This window comes from Camarhynchus parvulus, chromosome 1 (assembly GCF_901933205.1).
Source record: "Camarhynchus parvulus chromosome 1, STF_HiC, whole genome shotgun sequence".
Taxonomy (NCBI): domain Eukaryota; kingdom Metazoa; phylum Chordata; class Aves; order Passeriformes; family Thraupidae; genus Camarhynchus; species Camarhynchus parvulus.
In genome coordinates, this window is record NC_044571.1 from 21144392 (window position 1) to 21158303 (window position 13912).

General features: G+C 34.7%; 1 protein-coding gene across 1 annotated transcript in view; it reads left to right on the forward strand.

The window, feature by feature from the left end:
• The window catches only part of ANOS1 (anosmin 1), a 130286-nt gene that overhangs the window by 88470 nt on the left and 27904 nt on the right, over nucleotides 1-13912 (forward strand). The window contains 4 exon segments of the mRNA XM_030961733.1: nucleotides 5870-6072; nucleotides 8562-8645; nucleotides 8647-8710; nucleotides 13467-13616. Of these exon segments, the coding sequence (XP_030817593.1) occupies nucleotides 5870-6072; nucleotides 8562-8645; nucleotides 8647-8710; nucleotides 13467-13616 (501 nt within the window).

Below are 13912 nucleotides of genomic sequence, written 5' to 3' on the forward strand. Positions count from 1 at the left end.
GCTGTTTTACACTGCCTTGTGTGTTCATCTAGGATGAACATTAATTTGTTGGCATTAATTTGTAAATAGTAAATAAAGTGACACGGCTGAGAATTTCTGGAATATTCAAAGCTTAGGCAGAGCTTCTTTTTTAACTCTATTTATTTTTTGTAAAGGAAACAAAGGGTTGACATGTAGTGGTCTGACAAGACCCTTCACAGGGAATAAAGTGAAGCATTGTTTTGCCAAAATGTGACTCCAAAATTACAAGAAACACAGGTTGGACTAGATCAGTCTGTGGTGGAGTGGCTGGAAAATTAAGTGAATATTGCACCTAGAAAGTGGATTCTTTCATATGACTGGGACTGTGCACATGGACTTTTACATTGATCCTGTTAACTAAAATTGATCAAAATTTTCTGCTATTTTGGCAGTAGTTTCCACTTCTTTTTTCAGGGTTTTTAAATTTTGTGTGCTTTCCTTTTATTTTTAATTGAGTGGCAACAACTTCCAATAACAGCACTAAATAAGGGTAACTGAATACCTGACAGAACATTTTTGATCCATGAAGATACAAATATCCTTTATTCATATTTAGACTGGCTCTCTCCAAGCTGTTTCCTTTCTTCTGGAAGCAGGAGAGAACTGTTCCTAGAATCCATAAATTAGTCTCCTTGGATGAAAACTACCTGTGCTTTTCTTCCAGTAAGCAGGCACTGGATAGCTTAACCTAACTGGTCAGAAGCTGCTTGGCACTAGTAATACAGTTTTTAATTTGTTGCATTTGGTTCAGAGTACTTGGGCTATTTTTTCCCTAGCTTTTTATGACTTCAGTACCAGAGACTTCAGTTAACTCTAGGACTCAGTGTTAGGCATTTCTATGTCATATATTATTTCACTGGCCTGTAGGTAGGTACTGTGCCATTTCCAGAGACAAGAAGATCAACACAATGAGCCCAAACCATCTGACCCTTCCACCTCTGCTAAAGGCTTTTATCTTCACCATGAAGGCAATTGCCAGCATACACTGGATAGATTGTCAAGCAAAAGGAAGCAGACAACATTGTTTTCACAAGCACATAAGTACCAGGCTGGATGTGATTTCATGCATACATTACTGAGTGTTAGAAAAACCAGAACAGACACCCACTCATGGCAATAAAATTCTTTCTGTTGCTCCTTTGAGACCAATGATTTTTTTATGCTGTTGCACAGCTGGTTTATGTGTGCCATTTCCATTGGGCAGAGCCGGTCCTCCTGCTTACACCCTGGAACTGTTTAATGCTTGGAAACTTGTCTGTAGAGCAGCTTCAGCAGACTTTTAGAGTTGGAAGGTTTCATGTTTGAAAGATAGCAATGAGATCTAATTTAAGTCAGGAAAAATGCTCCAAAAAAAAAGTATTAAATTATTATCACACTTGCTCTCACTTTTACAGCTCAGAATGAGAATTCTGATTCCAATGCCATTATTCCCCTCTCTGACACCTATTCCAAATCATTTACTGTTTTCACTCCAGTTGCCACATTGAAAGACAAAGTGGATGCACTGAAGCAGTGTATGAAGCAGTGTATGATGTGATTCATGTGTTTAGCTAGTCCATACTGTTTTTTAAGGTTTTGCAAAGGTGTTTGCAACTACTATTGATTTAAAGAATTTTGGAAAATGTACACTATGTTCACAAATAGAAGTGTGGGAAGATGTTAATTTTGAAATGGTGATGATGTGACTGTTTTCTTTCTTTCCTTTATTTGCAGCAAGAAATCCTCCCTTTTGGGGACTGGAGACAGAATTTTGCTTGTGATGGCTGAGTAGCCAGCAAGACAGGAATTTAAGTCCTTTGGGTATACTCAAGCCAAACACAATCCAGACAAATGGAGTACTTATCCCATGTGCTGGAACAGCAGCTTCAGCCTTGACCTAATGAAGCTATCATTTGTAGCAGTGAGAAGCGATTTACTTGTCAGGCTGCTGAGACCAGAATTTTTTAGGAGTTAAGGACAGCTCTCTGTGCCAAATTCTAGGATATATGGAATGACTTGTAGTTTATTTGTATAAACTGCAAAGGAAAAGCTGCAACTAGCATCACTCTTTCTGCAAACCAAAGAATTTGGTTTAACACTCAGATAAATTCATGTATATAAAGTGTCAGTACTTTGCCTTCTAAAAATTGGCAGCAGTTTCCATTGCAGTAATTTTACATCTGTGTATCTGAATTATACATATGGGCAGTCAATCAAAGGGATCACAGGTATATGAAGACTAACAGTAGAATGGGTATGAGCTTTATAGTCAGCAGAACATCACTTTAGCTTTATAGTTAGGTTAACAGACATCTTATGTAGTCAGCTTTATGATTCAGTACCAGTTATTAGACCTTGAAGTATTTTAGCAGGAGTTGTATAGTGCTTTTAATGTCTACATGGACATAAGCATTACAGACCACCTTGTAGAAGCATGGCTTTTCCATTCAATAATGCAGAAAAAACCAACTAATCTGTTAGTGGTAACTGGCTGGCATGCACTGTAGAGGAGCATGCTCATAAACATGTCACAGTTTTTTTGGTTTTTCTCGGTTCTTGTTTTTTTTTTGGAGGCCTAAAGGGTGTAGGGCTTTTTTGAGTACTTTCTTTAATGTGGGGTTTGGGTTGTTTGGTTTTTCTTCCTGCTAACAGAGATCACATTATTTTACCCTGCTATTCCTTTTCACTTGCCTGCGTTGCTGGTGAAACTAAATTCTTTTTAATGAAGAAATAATTAATATTCTTGGGTTCTTAACTTACAAAATGATAATTCTGTCGCTTGTAATAGTGATGAGTGTCACAGAAATATATAAAAATAGATGAATAAATTATATAGTGGTATTGAAATACTTAATATGAAATGGATCCTAATCTGATATAAAATGCTCACTGAGTGTCTTAATATTTCAGGTAGTACACTCCAAATCCACGAAATATTTTACTGATGCATCCGTACAAAAAGACAGGATTTTTTTCAGTTGATTAAATGCAAAACTATAATAAGTTTTGTTTATCTCTGATATATCTTTATAGCTAATTATATTCTTAATCTGTCTACTAGTTTTAATAAAGCTCTCATAGAAAATGTGTTACTTTCAGTGTCTCACCTTTTCATGTCTGTTAGCTGCACATCTCCTCCTTTCTGTCTTCTACCACCACCACTCTTCTTGTTCAAAGGCATTTTTATTGATGACATTTGAGACACTTGCAACAGAGTCTTTGAAGAAAGAGGGCACTCAGGAAAATATCTGCTATTGCTGTATTATTTCACATGTATATTCCTTCTAAGAGGACATTTTTTCTATCCTTAACTGTAATTACCCAATGATTTTTAATGCAATGTTTGTATTCTCACACAGCAAAGTAGAAACATTCATAGATTTTCTTTCAAATGTGGATCAGCATTTTGTCTGCTGCCTGGACTGTGTCTAGTGAGCGCAGAAGAAATTATGCTGATAATGTTTTCAATAATCTGTGCAATTATAGAAAGTACAGATACACTGGTGCTGTAGAATTTAGAAGAAACGATCTATTGGTTTCAGTACACACATAGTTCTCTCTAACTGCTTTCTTTTGCTGGAGTGGACATATAAACATTTGAAAAGTAAAAAATCTAAATTTGCTCATTAGTTTTTAGACATACAAAAAATCGGTGAAGCGAAATTCAAAATGTTTTTAATCATGTAATACACTTTGACCAAAGGAGCTATTTCATTTAACTTTTTAATCTTTTTTAAAATTACTCTCTATCTCTTGTAGATGCAGAATGAGGACAAACATGTTTTATAGGTTGAATTAATTTTGCTTATATCTGACCATTTGGGAAGATATATTCTCTGAAACACTTTTATTTTATCCCATATGTTTTGTATACATAATAGATGATGCATAGCACTTCTGGGAGATAACCTGAATAATTCACCTACAGTAATATGATCATGTTGCACTTCAGGTTATAAATGTTTTATATCCCTAATATAATGTCATATAACATATAAAAGCCCCTAACATTTTAAATCAGTGGAGATGAATGCTTAATAAATGTCTTATATATGTGAGTCATGATTCTGTTTATATTTAGTTTACCTAAATTACCTTTTATACTTGCCTTTTAAATAACAGAAGTAAATGAAAAATTGTATGAGAGAATAGTACAAACTATTTAGCTAAATTTTTCTTTAATTCTGGAATAAATAGTTTAGTATACTTTAAGATGGAGTGGTTGGCAGTTTCACAGGTCAGGAAGTAAGTGTAATAGCAGTGCTACTCCAAAGCCAGGAAAAATATACACAACTGACTTGCTAGTGGATTAAAAAACACAAGTGAGAAGCGAGGCATTATTACTATTTGGAAATTATGTTCAATTTCCTGAATTCTTAAGTATGCTTCGTAACTTTTATGGTCAAAAGTTAGATTGAATTGTATGTGTGAGGAAACAGGGACATCCATTACTATTTAACTAAAATGGAATGTGTGAGGAAACAGGAGTATCCATTGTTATTTCAGCAAAAGTCCTGTTTAATAACAGGAATAAGGAATTTTTTCACATCTGCGGATGTTTAAAAGGGAAACGCTGTCTTTAATAATTCTGGATGTGTCTTTTTTATAAACTAAATGATAGATTTTTTCAGTGAGACCATTTCTCATAGGGATTATCTGATGAATTAAGTGTGTCTGGAATGTTTATTTAACAGCTCATTTACCAATTTAAAATAATGCAGGTGAACCATACAGTAAATGAATGAATGATGTCCCCTTCTCACACCTCCAGTTTTATTTCTGGCAAATAAGTGATGGCTCATGTGGCTGTACATTGATAACATATCTTAATTGCTATGGATTTCCTTTACTCTTCTGATATACTTTTAATTTTTTTTTAGTCTCGCTGCTTACTTCTATGTAAATTTTGTTTTTGCAGTTTCCTTGTATTTTGTCATCAATTTTTGGCTTACAGAGACATTTAAAAAAGGGTAGAAATTAAAAAGTCGAATTACAAAGTAGGAGTTGGTGAACAACAAATTGGACTTTCAGAGGCATTGTTGCAAAATCTTCATTGATTCACATTACTTGGGACCAGGATATTATATAGTGAATCCACAAGGAGACCTTAAATTTAATATTGGAAAAGATTCAGTATTTAATCTTATTCAAACTCTGACTGTTGTGTGTCCTTGACTCTAGAGTCAGCACAAAGACAACTGAAGGAATACTATCTCAGTTGATATTGACCAGGAATTGAACCAGAATAGTGAAATAAATCAAAGGGGGAGCTAATTGCTTTTTGACATTCTAAAGAAACCCCTATAGATTTCTACCATGGTGTAATATATCATTATGCTTTAATTACATTTAGTCTAAGGAAGAGTTTATGTCCCATGGTGGTAGATATCAATATTAGAATTTTGAAGAAAGATTCAATGTGTCAAAGCATAATTTCATCATCTGAGAATTATCTAGCAATGAAAAAATATTCAGTGTTTCAGCCATGCAGTTCTGTGGTGACTCTACAAGGCCACTTGTAGAACCTGAATGTTTTGCACTCGCTGTGTATTTAAAGTGAGTGACAGAAAGAAAATTTATAATCTGGTACATTTTGATAAAAGCTTCATAATGTTTGTGAACTACCAAAACCACAGAATAATGACAAACTAAATGCTAAACCATAATTTTTATTTCAGTAGAGTTTGAATTGCTAGAATTTACAAGAAGCCATATCACTTACCGGATGTCTTTTCCCAGATTTTCCTCAATGTATTTAGTGTTTAATCCAGCTTGTGAATGCCTTGTAAATACATGAGGGGAAGATAATCTTTACCTTAATGAAGATCATTTTTCCCTTAGAATATTTTCATTTTTTTCTAAATTCTAGATCCATCTGCTCCACCAGCTCCATCTAATATCAGGATTGCCAATATCAGTGCGAACAATGATGGGAGTGTAAATGCAATGATTACTTGGGATCTTCCAGAAGAGCCTGATATCCCAGTGCACCACTACAAAGTCTTCTGGAGCTGGACATACAGCAAATATGTAATTCCAGCAAAAAAAAAGAGAAGGAAGATTACTGATGGGGTAAGAAAGAAATCAGTAACCGTGACAGAAATATGGTTTATTTTTACACAAAATAGAGTGTAAGTATAAAATGTGTGATAAGTTCCAATTATTTCAGCCCCTGGTAAGGTAGTGGTCCTAATTTTTAGTATCATGAAGCCCATAGAATATTTTGATCTCTCAATCCTTTTCTTACATTGAACTCAGGGAGAGAAGGAAACTTCTGCCTTAGAATACAGGTAAATACGATAAGATTTTTCAGGAAAGATGAATGAAATTTAAATGCTGTTAGTCCTCTAAATTTAGGCTTATTCAGTTAGTGCTTCTTAAAGTGTTTATTTTATTTGAAATCCTGTCATTGTCTGTCACATTGTTCTTTCACTATGCAAGTAAAACTTGCGACGCAGTCATAGAGCAATCGTTAAACAGTCAGTATAGGTCTGAGGGAAAACCACACCGAACTCTTTAAATAAACTGCTGTACCAAAGATCTGGCAATATTTCCTTAGCAGCAAGTTCCTATGAATTTCTTGAGTAATATGTTAAATATTGCTTTACTGGAAAACTCTTTGTTAAGATATCCTTAAGGATATTGCATATTATTTTAAAGCAATTAATAGAAATAGATAGAAATAACAGAAATCAGTTAGACATGACTTGATTCTCAGTGCTTTTGACAGTGAGACTTTGGCCCCACATCAATGTTTACACTGTGTTTTGGCTCTGGCTGCCCATTGCACTGTGATGAATGACGGTCAGAGGGACACAATTCCCCCTCTGTCCCTCAGTCACCAAACCATGACAGAAATAGAGGCAGTGAAGTCTGTGTGATGAAATCATTCAAGTCAATTTGCACAGAAAGGAAGGTTAGTTCTTTATTGTTCTTTAAAAAAATAATTGTGGCAAGATAGGAGTCGGGTTGGACTGTGCTCCATAGAAAAGTTTGTGTTCCCCAAGAAACCTTACATTGAGTAAAGACCTTCAGGAAAGAGGTTTCAGCCTAAAGATAACAGGGAGCTTTCTCTCTACCAGCTGGTCAGTACATCAGAAACCCAGGAGAATTTTAAAATTGAGCTGGGTCTTTAATACCTTTCCATAGGGTACTCCTACATATAAATAATACTAAAACAGGTCCATTAGAACATTAGGGTAATTGAGATGGAGTTCTGACCTTGAGTATAGGGAAATACAAGGTGTTTTTTATGGAGAAGACAGGTTCTTACAATATCTCTCATATTACTCCTGACTTGTACTTGTTCTTCTTCAGCTTGTCATGAAGCTACACAGCACTGCCAGTGAGATTCCATATATCTTGCTAATCAAAGGTCATTTGAATATTGTAGCAACTCTTAGGCTAAAAATGGCAAATGCATGAACATTTAAAAAACAAAAAAAGGAAAGGTGGAAAAGTCTTAATTGTTAAAGATCACTGAAGCTTATTTTTGTCCAGGTTTTATTTTTAGATGTAGCCCAACCCAAATAATTTCATACTGATTTCCACATGAATTCACTCCAGGTAGACATTGAATTAGTTTGACTACAATATTGACACTGTTAATCAAAAGTTATAATTAATATGTTAGCACTAAACAAGTAAAGATAATTAATACTAAATACTTTTTGGCAATCTCCTTTTATCATCTTAAGTGTTAAATATGGGGTGGTTACCTTGGTACATGGTTATCTTTTTTACTCTATATGGACTGTCAAACTTGAAAGGCACAAGAAATTCTAATGAAAACATGGAGTAATATGTTCAACCTGGCATATGGACTAGAAGGACTTATATTTTTATAATTAAATCTAGCAAAATAAAATGTAAGACTGAGAAGGCTGGACTTTTCTTTACAATGTCATGTGCCTTGCCTTAATGAATGGGTTTTTGACTGGAGAATGATAAACCTGATCTGTTGTTTCCCCATTTTGTATACTTCCGTGACATTGGAAATTGGTTTTTTTCTGTTCTATTTTCCATTCTCCATAGGAAAAATGTTCTTTCCAATGAGAGGGTATTTTTGGTTGGTGCTTGTTTTTTAAATTTTTATTTTAGAGAGTTGACACAAATAGAATGCATTGAAAAATGTATTAAATGTTGGATTTTAGCTATGTTCAGACTGACTGTCTCTAGAAAAAAGTTTTCAATTGCCTTACTAACACTGAAATTATGGACTTAAGTGCTTAAATTCCTTTTGCTAAAATGATTTTGGCATAAGAGAAAAACCTTGTTATATTGAAGAGAACCCCTTCGGTTTTGCCTAAACAATAGGTTTGGAATTGCCAAGAAACTGCCAAAATTATGCAAACATCAAGTAGGTTAGTATTTTTAAAATGACACAGGAAAACAGAGTCCAATTAAACAACTCTTTTGCAGAAAGGAAATTTTGCTCTGAAATTTATATATGAGTTTTCTAACTTCAGAAAGGTAGTGTGCCTAAGATAACAAGACTGCTTTTAATAAAGGCATGTGTTTCAGCAATATTATAATTGCTTTGTATATCTATTCTATTATAGGCCCAAAATTATGTGGTCCTGGAGGGGCTCCAGCCCAACAGCAACTACAATGTGGAGCTGCAGGCAGTGACACGTTGGGGTCAGATCACGCCTAAAAAGTGCAAAGGTTTCTCTCCATTTTAGCACGACTCAGGACATCAGGAATAATAGTGAGTAATCAAACACCTGGATGCTTTTTCTCTCCTTTATCTGGAATTTGAATGTTTTATATAATGATATCTTAAATTTTAAAAAATAATTTTCTTTAAATAGGGTGTTCCATAGCACAGTGATCATCTCCTGGTCAAGTTGACTAACCTTTTCTTGTTAAATTTCTTATTTAAAAATTGGTGACAATTTTTGCCTAATTCTTTGACTTAGACTCTACTCACCTAAAATAAACAGTTGCAAAGAAAATGGAAGCGTTTGCATAACTGTTGTGTTAATATTTTTTAGATTCGATACAGGTATAGATACTGACTGTGTTTTGAAATGGATGGAATAAAACCATTTTTGTGTGTCTTAACTGGACAGTATTAACTGCAATGTTTTCCAAAAGCCTGTCTATTTTTAGTAGCCCTTTAAGTCAGATTCTTGGAACACAAAAGCTTGTGTCTACTATGAGTTGATATATAAAACACTGGCTCTTCTTTTAGGGAATCTGAAACATTCCATGTCTGTCAACCATGCAATCTCAAAATATTGCACACATGGGACCCACATTCAAATTAAAATCTCAAGGTATTCAGATGATAGGTTATAGTGTAAGGGTCTTTAGAGCCTCACATCCTAAGTAATGTAATTGCAAACTGTATCTGAATCTGGCAGATCACCATGATTCTTAGCCTTGTTCAAATGCTATTTATACAATTACAGTACAGTACTGAGTTACTGCCCCAATTGCTGATTAACTAATACAGCAGAGTTCTGAAAAATAGATGTTAAAGAATATGATTTTAATTATTCTGCCCTGACTCCATTTCATTTTGTATTCATTTACATTCTTTCTTTAAAGTACACTCACAGTTTAAACTTGTAGCCATTTTCATAAGAGATCTGTAGTTACTTTTAACCTCACTAATCAACTGCTGTTGTTGCCATATTCTGTTTGGGTATGCATAAAATATTGTAATGTGATTGTCAGCTATCACAGACCTTCTTGTCTGTGGTTGGTATTAATAGACCAAGAAGAGAACATAAGCTGAAGCATCCTTCTTTTTCCTATATTAAACTAATCTTTACTACTCTTTTGGGCCATCTCAAGAGACAGCAGAAAGTCAAGTTTTCATCTCTTCCATGCACTGAGTCTTTGCTTCAAATCCATACCAGAATATCAGCTTGAATCTCCACTGTCTGTATATTAGGCAAGTTTGAGTTTAATCCTCAGTGAAGCCCAATGTAAGTAAAAGAGTTCTGCCTTTTCCTTATTGGCCCTCCTAGATTGTACCTGTGCTTTTTTTCATCCCCTAGAAAAGGAGCTTAGTTTGCAGGACTGTGTATGGTATCAAAATCTTCTTGCAGTTATCACATTAAGTTCTCCTTTTCCTATATGTACACAGGAGATGTAATAGAGGGAAAAACAGCTGTGGGAACTGGGTGTTTAATTGCATGCAGTGAGCCATTGAGATCTGCTAGAAGTGGTGTTTGAGAGATTTCAAATTTTGCATATTCTTTTCCTAAGAATTGTTTGTGGGGTTAGCTGCTTTTTTTTCTTCTCTTTTTCCCCCCCTGCAAGTTTCACTAGATAAAGAAGCAAAATTTTTTTCTACACCATCCCCCTACCCAGTTTCCTGCTCATTGTAATAAAGTTTCTGTGAAGTTCTGGCTCCTAGTGCTAACTTTAAGGTTTTTAGTGTTCAGTGCAGTTGTTTTGACTGTCATATCACCATGACATCACAGCTTTAAGTAAGAACTCACCTCACAGCTGACTTTATGTTAAATCAAAGAATCCTGATGGTGGGATTTTGTCTGAGGTTGGTCTGTGTCCTGCTAATTGGGAGAAAATTCTAGATGCCACTGGATACAACTAGCCAAAGAGAAAATGGGCAAGCTTTTTAAGTTCTTTGTCTCATTTTATTATCAGTATAGCTTTATAAGTGTTTCCATCGTGGGAGCAGAGATAATTAATCAACTGACCTTTGTAATGCTTTATTGGTACTCCTGACATTAGGTCAGACCATCATAATCTTTAAACATGATAGTAAATAAAGACTTTCCATATAACAAAAGCCTTCTAAACAGCAGGTGAGTAATTGAGATATGAGCATGTCATTTTTGTACAATTTCATATTTACTGTGGGAAATCCTTTCACTGGTAGGTCTCTATTAGCTGTCTGTGGCCTCACTAATGTTCTGACTCTCTTGGTCTATATCACCTTTGGGTTTATGTTTGGAGAAAATATTTGTTTCAGTTTTCCTTCTTCAAAACATTGGGTTTTTCAGAATCTGGTACAGGTCACATCTGAGTTATTACTTATAAATTCCCCACCAAATGGAGTTCATTTATGCTATACCTCACATGTGACTCCACTGCTTCATCATTTTCTGTCCACTGCAGTGGAACCTCTTTCCTTTCATTGTCACAACTAGATTTAAATTCCTTCCACAATTTTGCTTGAATACCCTGCCCTCTCCATGGTTGTTTTGCTTCAGAAAATGGACCATCAGTAGTTTTTGTGAAAATCTGCTACCTACTTATGTCTAATTAGTACAGACTTTCTAATGCCTTCTGCTTTATTTTTGCTTTACTGGGGTGACCTTTTTGTACTAAAAGGTTCATTAATTGTTGTATTTTAAACTAGAGTAAAACTGCATTGGGAACAATATCTTCTTGATCTTGTTTAAGGATTTTGACTGTTCAAATTATGAACATCCATTTATTTAATGAGCAGTATATTCTCTTTAACTGCAAATCAGTGCTTGTACCAAGTAAAACACATATTTGTTTGATTATTTCAGTAATAAATTTATAGAAAAAATTGGAGCATCCCTGCTCTTAAAGCCATGAGGTAAAGGAGTCAAGATTCTTTGAACCTAAACCACTGATATCACTCACTTTAATTGATAGAGCACTCTATCAATGAGAGATGTATTTAGGCTTTTTTGGACATTTTTTTAAATGGCTAGATTATATTTTACATAGAAAAGCAAGTAAAAACTTCTCCTGGAGAAGATGCAAATTCATGTTCTATATCTCACTCAGGTTAGTTAGGTACATAGCCAGTCCTGCTTGATGTAATTTTGAGAATACTCAGAAGCAGATGGAGACATATGAAAAAGAAACAAAAAAAAAATTGCCTGAAATATTATCTAGGACATGACATCTTTGGCTTGTCTTTATTTTGGGAATTCCACGGACTTTGGGAAGTAATTCCAGAAGCAACATGCCAATTTTGCTGAAGTCCCACTGTCAGGTACTCAGCTCTGTGTGGAATTAAGCTCTGGTTTTTAGGTGTCTGGTCCTATTGTCAGAATAGAGATAGCCCATACCCCTCTGAAGTAATTTAGTCCTACACATTTCTGTGAGCTTTGACCTCAGCCCTCTGGCATTACATTTCCCCACACTCAGAAAGGCATTGCCTCACTATATTTGTGTGCTTCACTTCTGGGAAATGTAGCAAGATTCCTGCTTGATCTTTATATAGAAATATTCTAAATTGATGTCCTGGTTTTTGTGGAAGTGGAGCAAAGCAGAGATTTAATAAAATTAAACTAATTTAAATTGAGGAATACCTAATAGACTTTCGTTTGTACTTCTCTCTATAACTTTTTCATTTTCATTTGGGTAGTAGTGACTTTATGGTTACCTTAAGAAAGAATTTAGTTAAGTTTGGTAGTTTAATTTAAAACAAACAAGCAAAATGAAAAATCGTATCAGATTCAGCAAAAGGCTGAGAAAGTAAAACTTGGCCATAAAGCAAGTCAGTTTTAATTGAAGCTGCATATAAGGCAAAATGTTCAAGTTTATATATTACTTCTGGCAATTATTGAAACCTGAATCTTTCCCTCTTTCTCTCAGGTATGTAGTTAATAATTTGCCACTTCCTTATTATTGGACTCTTTAGTTTTAATTTAGGTGTAATATTGAATTAAATACAGGTTTTTTTGTTGGTTATAATCTGATCCTCCTAATTAGATCAGATACATTTGCAAGTGTGCAATGAAAAGTGCAGTTTGAATGAACATTTCTTTCTTTTCAACTGAAAATACCTTTAATACTGTCAACCCTGCTAAATGATGATAAATTTTTACCAAACAAAATGCTTGATGAAGGATATCCAATTGCAATTGCTTGTTGGAAGCAAGGCACGTAGCACCAAGGGAATTGCTGAAAGAAAATTCTGCTCTTGCAATGTTTTCCTAAGCCTTCACCATTTCACTGTTGGGAACAGGAAAGTGGGCAAGGCAGATCTTTAATCTGACCACAGTGTTCATATATAGCATACCAGAGGACTATATTTACTTTGATGTAGTAACCATATGTGGCACTCTGTGTGTTACATTCAATGCTGTCCTTGGGTTTTGTGCATGTTCAAACACTGCATGAATATAAAGACTGAAGTATTAGAGGGAACCACTGGTAGATACTGTGCCTGTTTAAAAAATCATTGTGTTAACATTTCTTGTTCTTTTTGATATAAATACAGTCCATTTCCTTATTACTCTTCAGAAAATTTACAGATATTTCCCTATGAAAACATTTTTATTTTTTGGTTATTTTCTAAATTTGACTGAATTTTAAATGAGTGATTTTTCAACCGTTATGGACAGTTAATTATTTATATTTATTTCATTTAGGTAAGAAATGGAAATAAGATCATTTGGAATAAAGATACTATTATTTTCTGAATTACACCAAATTTAGCACAGCCATTATACAGCACTGTAGTTGACTAAATAGTTTCCTGATTGTTCTGTGTATTGCAGAGGAACGGACACCTGCTGGGAAACCACAGAAGGGACTGGTAGATCCTTACCCAGCCTTTCAAAGAAGGAAAACCACTCGTTTTCTTAAAATTGGAACTCCCTTCTATCAGGACAATCAACTTCAGGTCAAAGTTTACTGGAAGAAGACAGGTTTGTCAAATTTTGCTTTACTATTTTCTCTTAAGGAGGACTCTTCCCATCCATCTCAGAGTTGTAGAACATTAACACAATACTATAAGTAATTCACAGTTGAATCCTACACACATCCTTTCATCCCTTCATCTTCACATTGGAGGGAAACATTGCCTCTCCTCTTTGTGTTATGTCTTACAGGAGGAAATGACATAAGTCAGCTGTCCAAAAATTATAGACAGTCATGTTGGGACACTGAATCTTCATAGAGCTGAGACAATTTTTATTTTGGTAGGAATTACCTCTATAAAGTT